At 41.3% G+C, this 21,144-nt stretch overlaps 1 protein-coding gene across 7 annotated transcripts in view; it reads left to right on the top strand.

Moving 5' to 3' along the window:
- LOC148101548 (uncharacterized) overlaps nucleotides 1–21,144 on the top strand; it is a 206,784-nt gene that overhangs the window by 100,640 nt on the left and 85,000 nt on the right. The window contains exon 5 of one of the 7 annotated variants that reach the window (XM_087846384.1): nucleotides 20,112–20,372. The exons of 1 other annotated variant lie outside the window; for it this stretch is intronic. In XM_087846384.1, the coding sequence (XP_087702510.1) occupies nucleotides 20,112–20,372 (261 nt within the window). Of the gene's footprint in view, nucleotides 1–97; nucleotides 785–20,049; nucleotides 20,647–21,144 lie in introns of those variants that run through there. 5 more of the 7 variants (XM_087846393.1, XM_087846397.1, XM_087846389.1 and 2 more) reach the window with 5 other exon arrangements.

The following is a 21,144-nucleotide window of genomic DNA, read 5'->3' as shown; positions in this document are numbered from 1 at the left end:
GTAATTGGACGTCTGCAGAGATGCTCTTTCTTTCAGGCGATGTTCAGGATAAAAGTGTTGAAGGACTGACTTACACTGTCTCTGTGTCTTTGTTTAGAAGCAGAGCGACACAGATGGATCCAGTTCTCAACCCTGTCATCACCGTGGTGGTGGGAAAGACTTTCGTTGTGACCTCTGTGGAAAAACTTTCAATTGGCAAGGCTCCCTAAAAACACATCAACGTAGACACACTGGAGACAAACTGAAATACTGCAAAGAATGTGGGAGAAGCTTCACCACACCAACTGAGTTAAAACGACATGAACTGATTCACAGTGGGGTTAAAAAGCACCTCTGTGATCAGTGTGGGTCATCCTTCACCACTGCAAGTAAGCTTAAAACACACAAACGATTCCACACAGGAGAGAAACCATACAAGTGCAGACACTGTGACAAAAGCTTCTCACAATCAGGTAATCGTAAACTTCATGAACGTGCACACATGGAAGGAAACTACAGCTGTGATCAGTGTGACAAGAGCTTCAGGAATCTCAGTTCATACTCCGAACACAAACGATCCCACGTTACTAATAAACTGTTTCACTGTTACCAATGTGCCCAAACATTCACCTCATTGTCTGCTCTGTGCAAACATCAGCGTGATCACTCAGGGCTGAAATCACTCCCATCACTGGATCTCAGTGAATCTGAAGAGACAGAAAGATCCTCTGGTTTCAGTGTCGGACTTAAAACCCTTGAGATCAGGCTCCACAGAGTTCAGATCGAATCTCCTGTAAAGATCTGATGAAAATGTTCCACTGGATGGATGGATGTATAATCTCTTTTTCTGAAGGTTGCTCTCTTCCTGTTTCTACGAGTGCTGACTGCACAGATGTAATATAGATCCATGTCACTGTTTGGAAGTATCAGAGAACTGCTGATGCTGTAAAGCTGCTGCTCAGTCTGATGGGCTGTTGTGTTGTTATTGGTGATGCTGGATGAAGGGCTGGTGGACCAGGTGATCTCAGGTTGAGGGTAGATCCCGTCTGAGCTGCAGGTGATCCTTTGTCCTACTTGTTGGAGATTAACTTTACGGACTGGAGCTGGAAAAAAAACTAAGAATAAAAAAAACAAAAGAAAAATATATTTCTAAAGAAGTCAGAAAGAGATTTTCTTGTCACAATTTTCCTTTTCTGAAAATTGAATCTGAATCTCAGACCACAGTAAAATATAACATTTGTCTTAGTGTTTTGACAAAGCATTTCTAAATACAGATAATGATTAGTGATGTAACATGTCATGTTTTCTTTATGTATTTGAAGTGTTATAAAAATGACTCTGGATCAGTCCTGGTGTCACAGACAGGCCTCGGGGCTTCAAACCTCAGAAAGTCCCTTTGGCTCTCAGCTGAATTCCTCTGACACACTTTAACAACTATAAGTCAAAGGTCAGAGGTCATATGATTTGGGAATGACAATGCTGAATAACCACATCACTGATTAGGTATTGTAGTAACAACTCAGACTATTATAATTATTTAGTTAATAATACGGGTTCAAGATGTTGTTTGTGGTTCAATTTCTTGCGTAGGTTGTAAATGTGGCAGCTTTAGTCTTTCCTCTCTTTTTAAAAAGAGTTTTGTTACCGTCCACATTCAGGATGATGAACATTTCACTGATGGTGCTGGTGTGGCACTGGTATCTCCCCTCATCCTGAATGTTCACCTCTGTCAGCTGGAGTGAGGCGTTTCCTCTGGAGACCTGATCCTTGGAAAGTGAAGTCCTACTTCTGACTTAATATACGATCGAGCAGTTATATAAACATGAATCTATCCACCGAGCTCCTCCTCGTCTGCTGTGCATCCGTTTTCAGCAGCCTTTCATCTGTATCTCAGGTTTTGTATATTAAATAATACCTGCTTCTGGGGTTCGACATGTTTCGGTTGTCTTATTTTACGTATATAATTAAGATGTTGTGAATAAGTATTTCAGTTGTATCCCGTAGTTGTTTGCTTGACATCGAGCTTTATCCAAGGAAAAGATTTAGCCATCCTTAATCAGATTTAGCCATCCTTACATTTTGCTTGTTTTATTTTATTGTATTTTTGCATAACGCTGTTGCTTGTGAAGCTCGCACACAAGAATTTCACTCGCATGTAATGTACCCGTGTACCTGTACATGTGATGTGACAATAAAAGTGATTTGATTTGATTTGATAAACAAAAACACTGTCTGTCTTTCCTCCAAAATCACACTTGGATTACAGTTGGACTGATTTACCAGGTGGTGATACAAAAAATAAAAAGTCTAAGCTATTTAAATTTATAGAACATAATCAACAACAGAGACCAGACCTGAAAGTGTGAAACATACTGTAGTTGGCAAAAATATATATACAACAAAATATAATAAAAAATAATTATAAACAATTTTTTTTTTGAATAAGTGTTTTCATTAAGTGTTAGATAATAAACTCAAAAAGCTGCACTGTACCATAACAGCCAAGGAGCAACAAAGTCAGTGTCCACATCTACCTCACATTAAACAGACATATTTCATATGAAATAACTGAAATGTAAAACTGTAGAAAGCTGACTAAAATATTTTAATTCTCTTGAAAACACCATGAATGGTTTTCATGGGTACCCCCTTTAATGAGCTGATGGGGGCACCCAGTGTATTTATAACTGAAGCAGAGTCTCTCCGAGTGAACGTCCAGATGTGATCAATAGTGAGTCAGGATGTGATTCCTTCAAGAGTATACAGCTGTGGTGAGAATTACATAAATATTGGAAATTGGAAAAGTTGCTGCTTAAGTTTTTATAATAGCATTTTGCATACACTCCAGAATGTTATGAAGAGTGATCAGATGAATTGCATCGTCCTTCTTTGCCATGAAAATGAACTTAATCCCAAAAAACCCCTTACCACTGCACTTCATTGCTGTCATTAAAAGACCTGCTGAGACCATTTCAGTAATCGTCTTCTTAACTCAGGTGAGAATGTTGATGAGCACAAGGCTGGAGATCATCATGTCAGGCTGATTGTGTTAGAATGGCAGACCTGACATGTTAAATGGAGGGTGATGCTTGAAATCATTGTTCTTCCATTGTTAACCTGCAAAGAAACGCGTGCAGCCATCATTGCGTTGCATAAAAATGGCTTCACAGGCGAGAATATTGTGGCTACTAAGATTGCATCTAAATCAACAATTTATAGGATCATCAAGAACTTCAAGGAAAGACGTTCAATTCTTGTCAAGAAGGCTTCAGGGCGTCCAAGAAAGTCCAGCAAGCACCAGGATCGTCTCCTAAAGAGGATTCAGCTGCGTGATCGGAGAGCCACCATTGCAGAGCGTGCTCAGGAATGGCAGCAGGCAGGTGTGAGCACATCTGCATGCACAGTGAGGCGAAGACTGTTGGAAGACGGCCTGGTGTCAAGAAGGGCAGCAAAGAAGCCACTTCTCTCCAAAAAAATAACATCAGGGGCAGATTGATCTTCTACAGAAAGTATGGTGTATGGACTGCTGAGGACTGGGGTAAAGTCATATTCTCAGATGAAGCCTCTTTCTGATTGTTTGGGGAATCTGAAAAAATGCTTGTCTGGAGAAGAAAAGGTGAGCGCTACCATCAGTCCTGTGTCAGGCCAACAGTAAAGCATCCTGAGACCATTCATGTGTGGGGTTGCTTCTCATCCAAGGGAGTGGGCTCACTCACAATTTTGCCCATAAACACATCCATGAATAAAGAATGGTACCAAAACAGCCTCCAACAGCAACTTCTTCCAACAATCCAACAACAGTTTGGTGAAGAATTATTGGAATTATTTTCCAGCACGATGGAGCGCCGTGCCATAAGGCAAGAGTGATAACTAAGTGGCTCGGAGACCAAAACGTTGAAAATCACGTGACTTAGACACTTTGGGGGTTGTTAAGTTCTTTACATATTAATTATATATATATTTTTGTTTTTGTTGTTGAGAATTTTAATTGTGATTTTTTGTATTATAGTTTATCAACAGTATTTGTTTTAATTTGTTTACTGGTTTGCGTGCACTTAAGATAAAAAAAAAAAAAAAGATCGCCACCACGGCAGACCCGATGGCATTTTCATGCTTCGCTGCATCATTTATTCTTACAATAATCACACGGTTGCTGTAACAGTACATTCAACAGCTTCAGCTCTCCCGCTTGCAGCCATACACATCACCACCACCAAACCTGCAGCGGCATCGCAGAACACGCCCTACCACATATCCCCCCCACCCTTTCCCGCTTCACCTCACCCCGTGAGCGGGGGAGGGAATCAGCCCGGACCATCGGCGCCCCACGCCCCAGCCCAGCGATAGGGAAGTGTCCACTCTGGTGGTTGCCCGCGCTTCCAGCGGAAGCCCGGGAGCTGGCCTGATGGCCAACCATATGTCAAGCAGCGGCAGCGCAGCAGGCGTAGAAGTGAGCTGGGGCTTACAGGCAGCTGAGCTGACGGCCGGCACGCAGGACCATGCAGCCTGCGTGCCGAAGTGGACAGCATGCCGCCTTCAGGCGTGGCAGGACCCCCACGCATCTCGACCTCCGTCTCAAGCTTGGCAGGTCCCGCTGGCGCGCCAGCCTCCGGCTCACCCCGAGCCGCGCGTTGTCCACCCTTACAGTGATCACATGGTTGCTGTAACAGTACTACAGTACCTACATTCAACGGCTGCAGCCCTCCTGCTGCCAGCTGTACACATTAACACCAAAAACAACAACAGCACAAGCAGCGCACAGGTTTTAAGCCGGCGAGGCATCATTGTAGATGCAGTGAAGGTGAGTCCATCTCACCTGCAGCGGCATCACAGACCACGAGCCACCACAATAATAAAACATTTTTTATTTAATTATAAATAAATTATTTCTCCTAATTGTGTATAATTAGGAAAGATAACAAAAAACACTTAAGTTCACGAAAATTAATTGCGATTTAGCAATTCAATGAGGCATCCCCCTTATTTATTGAAAAGTATCATATGGGTATTGGTATCGGTGATACTGGCCCGCATTTACTTGGTATCTGATACCAAAATGTGCAGTATGCACACCACTAATTTGAGGGTCGATGTTCCAGTTCACACTCCACACCAGTTGGTGGCGGTAATTCACCATTTTGTTGTTTGACAACCGCCAATAAACGATTTAAAGAAGAAGGAGGGGGCGGAGCAAAGTAAGGACCTCCACGAGAGGAGGCGTTTGCACAGAGAGCTGCTTCTTCATTCAAAGAGACTAAAGTAGTACCACTGTTTGGATCGATATCTGCATCGATCTGCCCACCCTTGTCTCCTGGATCGTAGCTGAGATCAGCGTGAACCACGTGGGTCTCTGCTCCCTGGTCTGTTTCCTGTGTTTGGAAAGAGTTCCAGCTTCATCACGGAGTTTCTCTCGGTTTGTGGGCTCATCTAAAGGTAAGCACCGAGCTAACTTTACTGTGAGTTCAGTTCATGTTGAGTTTAGCTCCTGAATGAGGTCTTCTGCTGCTCTCCTCGGTGTCTGTTCACAGTTTATTGTGAACACGTTGAGAGAAGAGTGAGAGAGTGTTTGGAGAAAAACACCAACTAATCATTAGCTCAGCATGCTGGGAGAAGTTGGAGCAGAAAAGTCTTTTCATTGTCCCTGCAGCTGTTTTTCTGCATGCACCAAACCTCTACAGCCTCATTTCTATTTGAAGTGATAACAGGAAATGGATGAGAGCGATCTGCTGCAGTATCAGGGTCACAATAAACGTTATTGTCCAGCTGCTGTGGATGAACACATGAGAGGAAGTGAACTCCTACAAAGTGTCATTTTAATGAGTCTGGCTGCTGTAAAGTGATGCACAGGAAGATGTTAACAAAAACTAATGAAACAGAGATGAAAGTAAACAGTGTTCATATTTGAAAGCACAGAGAATAAAAATATATTGTGGTGGTTAATGTGCAGGAGAGTGTGAAGAATGTAATAATGTCTTCCTGTGTCAAACACAGCTGCAGACAAAGCAGGAAGGAAAGCACTGAAACCACTGATCAAAGCTCATTAATCAAAGATCGCTGATCAATGGCCATGAGTACCATTCACAAAGAGTTGGGGAGTCGCTGCAATCACAGCATTTGATCAATGAGCTTTGATCAGTGGTTGTTGATCAATGATCATGAGAATTTGCATATTAATGGTCAATAACTGACCTCCCAGCCCATTGTTCCTTCAGTGGTGCTCGTTTCAGTCATTATCCAAATGTACTGTTGAAGATTGGGGAAACCTGCAGTCAGCTGAAACTGAAGAAGTCACTTGGATGAGTGACGAAACGTTTCTCCTACTGCAAAAGCTACGTCCAGATGAACAGAATCAAAGTTTGGGGAATGGTGGAGGTGGTGGGACTGGGGGGCTGAAGGTGTGGAAAGTGTGGGGTGGGGGAGTAACTGGTCTGTCCCTGTTTGTGGAAACCACAGGAGGAGCTGTTCAGGCTGTTGCTGGGTGTGAATTATTGATGGAGTCTTTAAACTTGTAGTTGCTGTTTTCCAGACTGAAGCAGAGTCGTTAGCTGAAAACTGGTTTTAGAGGTTCATTCAGGACACCTTCTCAGGCTCTTACAGCCTTACCTGTGTCATAACAAAGTGTATAAACCCCAATCCACCTTTAACATGGTCCTTCTCCCAAACCTTCAAATAGGACTTTCTGGCCCTGTCATAGTAAAGGGCTGCTTAGAATATTAGAGCCAATGTCACAAAGTTCCTCCTGAAGTATAAGTGAGTGAGAGAGTTTCCTCACTTTGCAGCACAACACGTCTCACAAGATTTCTACAAGCAATCAGAGTGAAATTTGTACTTTGTGTTGTCAGATGAACATATGAGACACTTTGACTCTTCAGTGCAGTGTGGAGCCTAACAAAGATCTGTTTTGTGTCCCAGGTGATCAGCAGGAGGAGAAGAGTCTGACGGAGCAGTAGAGGAACATTTTCAGCCATCTGGACTCAGCTGAGTCACTACAGAGGAAACGATGAGCTCAACACAGAAGGTGAGGAAAATATCACAGTTTCACCAAATAATCAGTCACGTCTAAAACTCTCATACTCCCAACCTGTTATATGACTGTGTTGTATTTTTTTATATATACAATCACTTCACTAAATAGTCTGCCTCAGATTGTTTTGCAGCAACACCAAGGCCTCTTTCAGCTTTAAAAACCAGGCTACAGAGATTTAAAATTTTGCCCAAGACAAGAAGTAATGGATAAGATAGTTGGTAGGATTTTGTAATTCCTTTACAATGACATTCATTGTCAGGTCCTTTTTGACCTCTGGGTCATCTGCAGAAATTACACTGTACCCCACATCCAGTTTAGGCCATTCCTTTTCAGACTTATAGAGAGATCCTGGCCCTTTTATCCATCTTCTACATTTGAGGAAATCCTCAGCTCTCATGCCTCTGGATGCATCATCTGCAGGATTCTCCTTGGAAGAAACGTATCTCCACTGATTCTCATCTTTTGCTTCTCGAATGACAGTAATTCTGTTTGCAACAAAAGTATTAAATCTTCTGGTTTCATTGGATATGTATTTCAGTACTGTTGTACTATCAGTCCAAAAAACAGTTTTTTTTTTCAACCTTACCTGCAGTTCTTTTTGCAGAAGCATATTCACTCGAACTGCAAGAACTGCAGCCTTCAATTCCAGCCTGGGAATTGTAGTTTGCTTGAGAGGAGCAACTCTAGCCTTTCCCAGGATAAAAGCAACATGCTTTATGTTATTCTTTTCCAACTTTAAATATGACACTGTTCCATAACCATCTTGACTTGCATCAGAAAAATGATGAAGTTGTGCCTTATCTGGTTTTAAAAATCAACTTGGTTTAATGCAACGTTCCACTTTGAACTTTGAAATCAGATGGAGATCCTCCAGCCAATCACGCCACGGCTGGGAAAGAGAGGGAGGAATAACTTCATCCCACTTCAAATTTTGTCGCTTCAACTGGAAACTAGGGCTGGGCTATACCATACCGTTCACGGTAATACCGGTGTAATTTTGGGCAACGATAGGAAAATGAAATATCGCGATAGAATATGGGTAAAACGCGCATGCGCACTGCCTATGTTTACATACGCACATGGCGGGGACGCAGAATGAGAAGAGCGAAAGTGGATCGTTAAATGAAACGGATGAACTAGAACTGGTTTGTTAAAATGCTGCAACTTCAGTGGTGTGGAACTGGTTTTGCTTTCGTCTGTCAGATGCACAACAAAGCACTATTTTTGGTAGAGCATGCTAGCGGGCCGTCGTTATTACCGTGTTGTCTGGAAAATACGGCACACTTAAAATCAATCCTTTGATTTTTCTCAAAATCGACAGTTCCCCTTATAATCCCGTGTGCCTTATGTATGAATTCTGGTTGTGTTTACTGACCTCGAAACGATTTTATGTACACGGCGCTCGAAAATCTGTCAGATGTTTCAGTACGACTTTGCTAAGCTACGAAGCCGCACCGCTTGATGGATTGTCGGAGCATTACGGCTCCGACAGTACGTATCACCTCGTGGAGTGATACGTACTGTGCTTCAACATAATATTACGGTATTGTGTGTGTGTATAACCTCTTTTTAAGTTTTGTGGATATTACACATGGTTATGTTGAGGATATGTCGACCAGTTTCCACTGGAAATGCCTTTTGGTTAAACTGTCAGAAAGGAATTTGCACTGTTACATTTTTTTGTAACTTTAATGCACATACAAAAAACAGCTGCTTGTTTAAGTGAAAATACATTGATGGGGTTTTTTGCACTAATAAAATTGTGGAGTTGTACAGTATTTTGTCTAGTGTCAATTATATCGTCAGTTATATCGTTATCGCAAATTTTCAAATGTATATCGTGATAAATATTTTTGGTCATATCGCCCTGCCCTACTGGAAACTGTTGTGCATGATCATTTGCAGTTCTCTGTAGAGCATAATTTGCACAGCTTGGCGAAGATACTGCTCCAAACAAATGCACTTTCATCCTGTATTCCTGTGCAGACCTTGTAGTGTCGCCATGTTGCCACCACAGGAAACGGAGAAAGTTGACGTGTTTTTCTGAGACGTGAACTTGGTGAAACATGTGTTACGGATTCAAATAGTGAGGATGGATACAGGAGGAAAACCAAAATAACAACACTGGTCCGGCCGGGTCAAGTCAAACGATGATTTAATGAACACACGCGTGGGAGATGGACACCATACAGCAGACAGCATCAGATCTCAAAATGGTGGAGCCTTGATCAAACTCTTATAGCCTCTAGTGGCCCCCACCTAATCATAAAAGTCTAAACATTCACATTCTTTCTCTCACACAGCGTCTAAGCTACGACCTTGGCTCCCTGTTTATCTGCTCCTGCTGAGATGGGGCAGAAAACCTCTCCAGTATGTTCTGTTCTCTTCTAACCAGACACATAAGGCGATGACTTTCTGGAACAGTATTTCTTATAACTCAGCAGTATAATGCATCATAAAACAATATCATTCATTCACAATAAATCAACAGTCTGATGTAATGCAAATCAGTTTAACAAATGTAATAGTTATCACCTTCTTCTAATTCAGCAGAATAATGCAAACTAAAACTACATAGTAATTCACAATCTTTAATTAGGGGTCTAACATGGCATAAAATAATATTATAATCCAACAATTCCCCCTGATGAGCTCTTTAGACTTAAAGAGCTCACTTACACCCTGCAATCCAGTGTTGCCGGGTTCATTTCTCCTTACTCCTGAGGCCCTTTGTCCCCCTGTTGGGTGAACCATATGTGAGATGACCTCTGTGTTTGCGCAGTTCAGATGCAAGAAAAACTATTATTACAACAACAATAGTAGGTACAGATGATACTCCCATCACTCCCCAGTTCTCCCACAGCTTTATTTCGGTGCTACCTTATACCCTCCAAACGTACTCAGACTAGAACCTCTGTCCGAGGAGCTTTTAGGCTTTATTTTATTGCTGTAGGCACCAGTGTCTTCCAGTCGGGTGATCCTCTGCTCTTCTTTCTTCAACATCAGGGGTTAGACAACCCTTCAGTCATTGCACAGATCAGGGGATTATTCTGCCCCAATTTCCAACAATGATCTGTGTATTCTGGGGTCACAGCTGTGTTCCCCTTTTTGACCAAGAGCCTCTCGAACCTCGTTGGTGTGGTGTTCCTGGATATCCGTCAACCCCTTCATGGTTATTTCTGTGTTTATGGGATCCATCCTTTTGAGGTGACTAGCTGGAGCCCAAAATGCCATGACACTTGAACCCAGTTGGTGTTTCAGCAGTCACTGTGTCTGTCTCTGCTGCGAAGGATCCTTGTATACCTGTGACCTCGTCTGGTGTCTGTTCCTTTCTCTGTAAGAGACAGAAAACCAAAACACCTCTCTTCCTAGCTCTAACAATCTAATGTTGCTGTCTACTGATCTTTTGGTAATTCAGAATTGGTTTAGAACATTCAGAATGTCCCAAGGACTTATCCTAATTTAGTGTATGTGTGTGTAAGCGTGTTTGCATTTAGCCCGCTGCACTGGCATTTCCTACACTTTATCAGTCCAGACTATCGCCGAACGAAGCTTATAACCTTCAAAAGACCGAGTGCCAACTCATTATAAGCACATTTGCAAGGTATGTATGAAAATGATTAAAACCACTCATTCTAATAAAAGACATCAAAAACAAATTAGCCATTTCTAATTCTAACATGTGTCCCCCCCCCTTTTCACAAAAATCATGTGTTTCCTTCCGCCTACCGTCCCACGGTTTCCTCTCCAGTGTGGTACTCAGCTTCTCGTGAACACAGGCATTTTATCTTCTAGACGCTATTCAGTTCATTTCAATAATTAATGCTTAAACCTGGAAATAATGATTCATGCTTCTCACGGGTTCTCTGAAAAATCTGGAAACCTTTTGGGTCATTATTAGCTTAAGTTTTACCAACCAAGTTATTAAAACACAAATGAAGTCATAAAAATGTTCATATAACCCTTGTTTGATGTCAACTCCCCCCCCCCCCCCCCCCCCTTTTTGACACATTTCCATGTGTCAATTCAACGGAGCTAGAAAATTAAAAGAAAAGGTTAGTGACCTCATATCTTAGAAAGTATCAGACTTTCTCCTATCCAGTGTCGTTGCTCCAGTCTTGTTATCCTGTGTTAGGGAATGAAATCAATTTTATTGTCATGTTAGATCTGTTCAACTCCTGGCTCCACCCAGAGCCTGCATCTTCACAATTGTCTACAAACAAAACCTGTATTAATATGAACTTCACTTCAACATGAACTTGTTGACTACTTTTGACACCTGTAAATAGAAGATTAACATGAGGTTATAACAATCACTGTAATACAAATGTTAATGTAATGTCAATAGCTTCAATAAATGTTTAATGCAATGCTTGTTATATGATTCTGATGTAACAATAATGCTGATGCTAAAATAACAGTAAAACACCCCCTTTTTATCCCTTACTGACCACAGCAGGGGCATCTATGTTTTGATTCAGCCATGAATCCAGCTCACCTGATTCATCACTGAGCCCCACCGGCACTGGCATTTGACAGGGTGGCGCTGCATATTCTTCCTTTAATGTCACTATTTTCAATCTGTTAATTAGAGTGCTTAAACATGAAGTAGACTACGTCCACAACAAGCCAATACAGCTGTAAATGTGGCCAATTATCAATCTATTACTTTTGATAGACTTGACTTGACTTTAACGCTGACTGTTCCGACAATCCATTTATAACATTTCCTGGTCAGATTAGCCAATCCCTGCACACTGGAATAAACATAATCAACATGATCAACATTTTTTCCTACGTGTTATTTCACCATCTTATTGATTCCAACGCTCCATCCTTATGTGGTTTGCTACATTATGTTTATCTAGAACTCCACTCTGTCTCTAAATGTTTGAAGAATTTTTCATGTTAGGGGTCAAATTTTAAGAATTTGACCATACATGAAATTACTGATGTTATCACCCCCATTGGGGCTTACCTTTCCCACTTCTGATGATATTCCTCCCTATTCTTTGCAAGTACCCACTTTTGGTGGCGAGAAACTGTTGGTGTGGTCAAGTGGGTGCTGTAAAAACAAAAGCTCAGGACAGAACAGTTATCAGTCATGTACTTCATACAAAATTAGCATATAATGAATTTCATATTGATCCTCTGAGTGTAATGGTACATTTTAATTTTATTTATCAAAGCTAAACACAATAATTTTTCTTTATTTTGCTCTTGTTCTTGTGCAGCACCACATCTCAGCACATGCCCCTGTCGGTTCTATCCTACTTTTCTAAATTATTGACTATTTCAATGGAGAACCTAAATGACGTGGACCAATGTTTGTTATTACATATCTCTATTTTGAATGTGAAAGTCTATCATTCCCCTGTTATTCATAGACATCAATAGAAGTCTTTTTTTTGCTTTTTTCTCTATAAATGTTAATTGGCTTTTTACAGTGGCCTGCTGTGGTTAATAATAACATGTTCAGTCATGAGTGAAATCAAAGCTTCTCTTCACTTTAGCATTTAACCTTCCCAACAATATAATGTGATACATTAATCGAAACACAGCTAATAAAACACAATTTTCTTAATGCAAACATCAGTAACTCAAAATTAGCAACCAAAAGGTTAAGTCTGCAGTTCACACTCATGTGAAGCTACAGCCTCCCCCTTTAGTCTCTGTCATCCTTCTGTTCCTGCAAAAACAAAACAAAGCGAGACAAAACATCCACCCTTCTTTTACAGGCTGGGTGAATTGTTTGTGGACATTTACTAATCCTAAAGTCGGTACCGTTTTTGTCTCAGTATCAAGTCAGTTAAAACTTTTAGTCATCAGTCCATCACAGTCCAGTCACATGCATACAGCCACACACATTCATACCAGATATTGCTGATAATGGAGTTTCACGCGCAACCTATTCGAGGCTCCATCACCAGCAAGATGACGTCATTTTAAAGGAAAACAGTTCCTTCTTTTTTGGACTGGATTGACTCGCTGCAATCCTTTTAGCCTCAGGACTTCTCATGTGATCAATGTCCCATATAAGTGAATTTCTCCAGAACCCATTATAATTATGGAGAAAAATACTTTGCGACTGTTTCTAGTAATCATGTTTTATAGTGCTTTAAAGTTCAATCTCTCAGGCCTGGATTAAAGAGCTGATTTATTAAATCAGGAACTCACAAAATACCAAAATATCACCACCGGTGGATCACTCCTCTCAGATGTTCTTATTTCAGTGCACTGTAACAAAAGCAAAAACAAACATAACCAATAAAATACTCATATAATAACAAATACTGGGGCCCGTTGGAAACATGTCCAAGCATAAAACCATCTTTCTCTCTCTTAGAGAGAGAAAACAATCCAAACCTCACTGATAAAATCAACCTAGTGTTAAGCAAAACCCAAAATCAGCCAAAGCTTCACCAGAAAGTTTTTCTCCGTCCTGGGACAATATTGTGTAGGCATACAGGTACCGTAACTTCTTTTTGCACTGACAAAAAACATGTTGGACTTATTTGATTCAATAGTGGACACTAGTTGCACACAAATGTTTTGCTTTGGTAGAAACTTAAACAACTGAGTTAAATCAGCACAACCTTTTCATATTCAGTAAACCTGTGCATTTTGTGTTCATAAAACACGATTAAAACATGTTCAGATGGAGTAAGTTGAGCTCCTGGAATATTTTAATCCTTCACAATTCTATCATTTTATTTCAACACTATTCAATAACTTTTATCCAAATTCTACTTGGTCCCTTAAATACTACATGTTGTCTTCATATTGCATGTGGTTCAACAAAGTCTAGATTCTGGTTACCATAAAAATTGAATGGGTCTACAACAACTACCATCCTCCTATCTTTATCCTCGTTGCAGGAGGGCTGGGAAATAACCCTGAAGTGATAGGTTACGAGGCAGGGTGCGCCCCGGACAGGTCACCAGTCTATCACCTAGAAACAAACAACCATTTACACTTACATTCACGGATAATTTAGAATCATCAATTAACCTAGCTCTAACAGCTGCATGACTTTTCACTGTGGCAGGAAACCAGAATACCCAGAGAGAAACCACTGCAAACTAGCCAGACTGTGGACTTGCATCCAGGACCTTCTTACTGTGGAGCAACAGCACTCACCAGCATGCCAACAATGTAGGAAATACAGGGAAGCTATGATTTCCTGTATTTGAGGCAGACTTCTTTTATGCTTGCCCTTGACAGGTTAATCCACAATAAATAGCAATAGCATGCATGTGGTGTGTGTGTCGTTGTATGCCTCTTATAACTCCAGTGATTTTCCTGCAGTTTGAAATCTTATGCGGTCTTGTGAATTGTGAGTTCAGCAACTAACCACTCTTACTAGATTGTATCGTGTCATCTCAATGAGAACAAATTAAGTTGTTGAATTTTGTACAGATCTTTAAAGTCTGAAGTAATTGTGTTAAATACACATGAGATGCTTCCGTAAATCCAAGGGCTGGCCCCCTTTTCTTTTCTTTTCTTTTTTTTTCTTCAGTGTGTTCCTCCTTCAATTAAATCTCAATCACAAAAATGTGGCGCTCCGAAATAAGGCTCACACCGTTAATTCATCATTTTCACTCTGTACCACTGCTCCTTATCAGGCTGTGTGAAGCACAGTAAACAATTCAGTCGAGGCCTTAAGCCATAAACAGACATCACTCACAGACATTGTTTTCATAACCAAACTGCTTTAGACCCTGTCCCCTAAAGCTACACAAATGCCCTCTGGGTGACATGAAATGCATTTAACCAATTAACAATCAATGGCTTCTTGTTGTTGTACCAAATTCTGTATTTGGACGTTTGTGTGCAGCATTTTGCGTATCAGCATAGCATTTGTTAGTAAAGCATTCTTCATTGCATCAGCGTGTGTGTATCACTCTTCATTGCACAAACGTGTGTGTGTGTGTATGTGGATCACTTCTCAGTGAATTGAATCAGCATTTCGATTTGTGTGCGTGTGTGTGTCATTTCTCAGTCAATCAATGAGTGCATATGTGTTCATATGTGTTTCTCTTGATTCTGAGTCAGTGTATGTATATGTGTGTGCTTGTGTGTGTTTGTGTGTGTGTTTGTGTTCATCACTTTCCTGTTCTGGTGTTCTGGGTAAACCATGGCCTGAAGCCCATGGGGTCCTGCCCTCCTCCTTTTCAGTCCGTTTGCGTCCATTGGTGCTGCTGCCCAAAGTTCTGTCCATACTGGTTCTGACCCCAATTGAGGCAGTCCTTTTCTCCAGTGTCCTGCATCTTCTCCTTGTCCAGCTCCTCCTCAACTTGACCCTTTTTGCTTCTGTAGCTCCTTCAGGGTTTGCTCCTGCTGTTGGAGCTTCTTGTCAGGTTTGGCAACCTCCTGCTGCAGCAAGCTCCGGCCTGATTTCAAGTCCTGTATCTGGGACTCTAAGCCTGACTGATGGGTTCGATTAGCAGCCAGCTCCTCCTGAGCCATGTTCAGTTTCTGCTCTGATGCCTTGAGCTCTTAATGAGGGTAGAAACCTCAGAGTCTTTTCTGTACACGTCAGATTGACGTTTATTGATGTTTTCCTTGACCGAGCCCCGACACCTGTGCCTTCAGCTTATGTTCTTATGGTGCTTTTCTCCATTCTGAGGTGCCTCCTGACATCAGTTACTCCTCATGTCTCTGGCACGCCCTTTTTGCTGCCCGATCATCCGTGTTGGTCCGTCACTGTCCTGCACAGTTTTAATGCAGAGTTGTTAAGGTCAGCATTCTTTTTGTCGGCCTCACTTTTCATCCGGGCTTAATAGGCATCTCGTCACAGCTCTGTCAGCTGAAGCTGTCTGGAAATCTCCCCCGTGTAGTGAAACGGGCCTTGGATTTAACGTTCTCCGTCTCCGCTGCATGAGATCGTTTTCCTGCAGCACTGTTGACATTCTCAGGCTGTTGTTGTGGGTCCAGCTGCTGTAGCATTTGGTCAGGGTCACATCAAAGATGGTAGAGGGGAGAGCAGGAGTCCAGGTCAGCCTCGGCTTTCCGGGCCGACAAAGCAGCCTGTAATTAAGCATAAAGAGAAAAAACAAAAACAAAACAAAAACAGACGAACAGGAAAATGATGTTGTTTTGGCTGTGTTATTCAGAGAGGGGCCAGGCCCTGTGTCAGCCTTCTCCCCCCCCCCCCCCCCTTTTTTTTTTTGTTTTTTCTCACTATATAATGAACTCATAACCCAGCAAGTTGACAGGACAACACAGGTACATGTTAAAATTCTTAAGATCATGTTTAAAAGCCCAAAAAGGAATTCTATTTCATTCAGTAATCACTTGTATTAATCAATCAGAAGAAAACATGTCACAATTTGACTCTTTTAACCACTAAATATGTTGTTTCATCACTGGTTGGTCATACCAGTGTCTTTCTTTTTGAAGTTAAGTTGTTGTCCTGCAACCCAGAGAGTTTATTTGTTAGTAGTGGATAAACTTTATCATTTAACAACAGGTGTATGTTAAGTTTCGCTGCTTTAACCTTGCTGGAAAATTTTCACGTGTTCATGAATGTAAGCTGTTTCTTCATTGCGTGTGTGTGCGTTTGTGGGTGGGATATTTTAACTTTTCTCAAACAAGGCATTTCTCTAGTTGTGTGTGTTTTTAATTTTGTTTCCCAAATTTTGATTTCCCACCTTAAATAACAGCATTCCATGTCTTCAGCCAGGAATTAGAGCTTGCTTGTGAGATTCAGGGACACATGGTGCAAAAAACAATTCAGCGAAAAACTTGCCTGAAAATTTCCAGTGATGGTAACCGATAACTGGAGGAGAAGATGTCCTTTAAGCCTCTTTTTTGGGTGGGGACAAAGTGAGAGGTCAAGCTGTAAAATTTTGAGCCAGAGCTTGGCCTGTCTGTCGTCTCAATTTTGTTAATCTATCCTTTTGCTGCTGTACTCAGGTCTCCAGTTTGAGAGAAATCCACCTGTATTAAGAGACTAAAACATTAATTTACTATTTTTCTTAAAACATCCATTTGGTTCATCTGCCTAGATTTTACTCTCTCTCTTGGTGCATAGTTCACACAGTCAGGCAGTTGCCTTTTATGGGCATGGAGATTTCCGGTCACTCACCCCCAGCAGCTGCAAAGCCATCTCTCCTATATCAAAACCCAGTCAAACATCAAACTTTCACCGTAGTCATTCAAAACTTTATTTGTAATACTATATTCAGCAAAATCAGCGTTTTAATTACAGGCATGTATCATTGTTTGCAAATCATACTTATAAAACTCAATAACACGCTAAACAGGAAGTCCTCTGTGGGCTTCACAGCAGCCACCTCATTTGCATGTTCACACACAGTCTAAAAATAGCTCGCAGCACTGCAGCGCGCTGTCGTCACACACAGCCTCGTTTCACACTCAACTCTCTATCTTATATTTACAAAGACGTCTTATATTTACAATCACTCTCAGGCCTGAAAGTTTTAGCGCCTAAAAATTTTGACAAATTTAAGATAACGGGTCCAACCGAAGAAAGTCCAACTTTTTTGTAATCAATTAACCAGTATCAGACTCTAAATTGAGTTAGGGATTTTAGAGATGAGGCCAGATACTGTTAAAGTGTCCAAAAAAGCGCAGATACCGTTCCAAACGGTAAAGTGGTGCAACCACTAGTTATTCTGGAGTGCCTCAAGCTCCACAGTGACCAACTGACTATCCCTCAAAGATGACAAGGCCTAGGCGTCCCTGGCCTTGGCAAGCGTTACCTTTGAGCACTGCGCTTCCTAGCGATATATGATCGCCGTCCTATAATAATTTATAACACTTTGAAACAACAGTCAACACTCCAAAACAAGAGTATGACCGAAGCAGATGCAACGTTATGGACAATGGAGACTCTAACTCACAACATGACCAATTACCTATCAAACTACCTGGGACTCTAACCCAGTATTATTTTCCTTTATCTTGGGACTCTAACCCAGTATTATTTTCCTTTATCTTGGGACTCTAACCCAGTATTATTTTCCTTTATCTTGGGACTCTAACCCAGTATTATAACTTATAAACTTCAACTTTCAAATCACATGAGATTTTTTCATCAAAATCAAAACAGACACTCACCGGCAACTTTTACTGAATAGACATTTAATTTTATCGTCCAATTCAGCACATTTCGGATAAAATCAACAGGCCTGTGCCTACCTCTTTTATAAAGGCGCCTGTCCACTCAATTCGATTGCCGGATAATGTCTGCCCGTCTGACCACCTCGGACCGTCCAAGCCTCCAAAACTTCCACCCCAATACCACAGGACGAGCCCCCAAAACTGTTACGAATTCAAATATTGGGGATGGATACATGAGGAAAAACCAAAATAACAACACTGGTCCGGCCGGGTTGAGTCAAACAATGATTTAATGAACACACACGTGGGAGATGGACACCATACAGCAGACAGCATCAGATCTCAAAATGGTGGAGCCTTGATCAAACTCTTATAGCCTCTAGTGGCCCCCACCTAATCATAAAGCCTAAACATTCACATTCTTTCTCTCACACAGCGCCTAAGCTACGACCTTGGCTCCCTGTTTATCTGCTCCTGCTGAGGTGGGGCAGAATGCTCTGTTCTCTTCTAACCAGACACATAAGGCGATGACTTTCTGGAACAGTATTTCTTATAACTCAGCAGTATAATGCATCATAAAACAATATCATTCATTCACAATAAATCAACAGTCTAATGTAATGCAAATCAGTTTACCAAATGTAATAGTTATCACCTTCTTCTAATTCAGGAGAATAATGCAAACTAAAACTACATAGTAATTCACAATCTTTAATTAGGGGTCTAACATGGCATAAAATAATATTATAATCCAACAATGCCTTTGTGAAAGTAACTGAGAATAAAACACAGAAAAACATGAAGGAGATTTTCCTGGTCTGGCTTTTTATAGTAGATAACCTTAAAAATTTTCTGCAATATTCTGCAATTTTGCATCATTTTAAAAAGTTTAAATTTCTTCAGTATTGAACAACAGCAAAAAATAGGCTTTCTTGTCCGAGGTCATTTAAGTGAAAAAAAGAAAAGAAAAAGACAGCGGCCGACAGCGCTGTCAACAACAGTAGACTTGATGGGTAATAAGCAAATGAATAATGCAGAAATTTGAGACGGGAAACTGTTCTTGAAGGAGAGGGAGAGAGAGAGAGAGAGGGCTGTGCACGAAGTGTGATTTTTTTTTTTTTTTTTTTTTTTTTTTTTTTTTTTTTTATCGTGGTGGAAGCAAAACAGCAAAACTCAGAGGGAATTCATGATGACATTGAGCAAATGTGAAGCGCACTTTGCTGCTTCTTTTGCTGCTGGCTTGGTGAATTTTGGTTGGAGAGAGACAAAACCTGCAGCTCAGAATCACCGCAAAAAGACGTAAATACAGCGCGGACGGTGGGCTCGCTGAGCTCCGACAGCGTGTCCGTCTACGGGCCGTCGGGTGAGAAAGCAGAGAAAGACAAAGCTGATTCTGATGCGTCAGGTCCGCTCTGTGTTTACGTCTTTGTGTGGAATCCGTGTACCTGCTCTCATTTACCGTTTGGTGATTGTTGAAATAGGTTTGTAAGCTTTAATCTGAGAATCTGGTGTTTCTGGCAAAACACAGTTATATTTAAAAGTTGATTCAGGATTTAATGAATAGATATCGCTTTACTCAAGCTACTGACCTCTCTCTTCCACCTGCACTTTCAACTGGACCACGGCCAATCAGAGAGGTCCGGCCCATGACTATCTCTGATTGGTTTAGTTTAGTAATGATAGGGGCATAATGTGTGTCTGTTTTTGACAGTTGCAGGGATTTTTTTATTCTTTTTTTTTTGTTACCCAAACATATTTTTTTTTAATCGCACCACTGAAAAATTTGGTCGCATTTGCGACCAAATTGGTCGCACTCTAGAGCCCTGTTTAAGGTGTTTGGTGCCACACTCCACCTTCAGGTTTAAAACTAGTGTTAATGGAGGGAGTTTGAAGGTTCAGTTTGTTCCACGACTGCATTTCACTCACTGCCTCTGTTTGTATCTCTGTCACTGCAGGACCAACATGGAGCGAGAAGTCAGTGCTCTCAGGAGGCCGACAAACCTCACAGAAGAAAGAGAGAGAAAACATACAGCTGTGACGAGTGTGGGAAGGATTTTACTTTGAAGGATTCACTAAAACGTCATCAGGTCATCCACACTGGAGAGAAACCGTTCAGCTGTGACTTGTGTGGAAAGACTTTTTCCTTGAAGGATTCCCTAAAACAACACCAACTCATCCACAGTGGAGTTAAAGCGTACAGCTGTGATCAGTGTGGCAGAGCTTTTAGTCGCAGTAGCTACTTAAAGAGTCATTTGGTTACCCACTCTGGAATTAAGGCATACAGCTGTGACATCTGTGGAAAAGCTTTCAGCCGGCAAGAACACCGAAATACCCACCTACGCATTCACACCAGACATGTTGTGTACTGCTGTGATCAGTGTGGCAAAGAGTTTATAACAGACACACAGTTACAACAACACATGTTTAACCACACTGAGGGACGACCTTATAAATGTGACTTGTGTGAGAAGACTTTTAAATCTCCACGTTACCTGAGACTACACCAACAGATCCACACCAGAAAGAGACTCTACAAGTGCAGTTACTGTGAGGTATGTATTTATATTTTTATCTGTGTTAACTGAAACAGTAAAATGTAATTGGACGTCTGCAGAGATGCTCTTTATTTCAGGCAACGTTCAGGATAAAAATGTTGATGGACTGACTTACACTGTCTTTGTGTCTTTGTTTAGAAGCAGAGCGACACAGATGGATCCAGTTCTCAAACCTGTCATCACTGTGGTGGTGGGAAAGACTTTCGTTGTGACCTTTGTGGAAAAACTTTCAATTGGAAAGAAACCCTAAAAACACATCAACGTAGACACACTGGAGACAAACTGAAATACTGCAAAGAATGTGGGAGAAGCTTCCCCACACCAAATGAGTTAAAACGACATGAACTGATTCACAGTGGGGTTAAAAAGCACCTCTGTGATCAGTGTGGGTCATCCTTCACCACTGCAAGTCAGCTTAAAACACACAAACAAGTCCACACAGGAGAGAAACCATACAAGTGCAGACACTGTGACAAAAGCTTCTCACAATCAAAT

This window comes from Neolamprologus brichardi, chromosome 9, assembly GCF_056152115.1.
Source record: "Neolamprologus brichardi isolate AB-2024 chromosome 9, ASM5615211v1, whole genome shotgun sequence".
Classification (NCBI taxonomy): domain Eukaryota; kingdom Metazoa; phylum Chordata; class Actinopteri; order Cichliformes; family Cichlidae; genus Neolamprologus; species Neolamprologus brichardi.
Note: the sequence above shows the minus strand (reverse complement) of the source record. Positions and strands in the feature narration are given on the sequence as shown.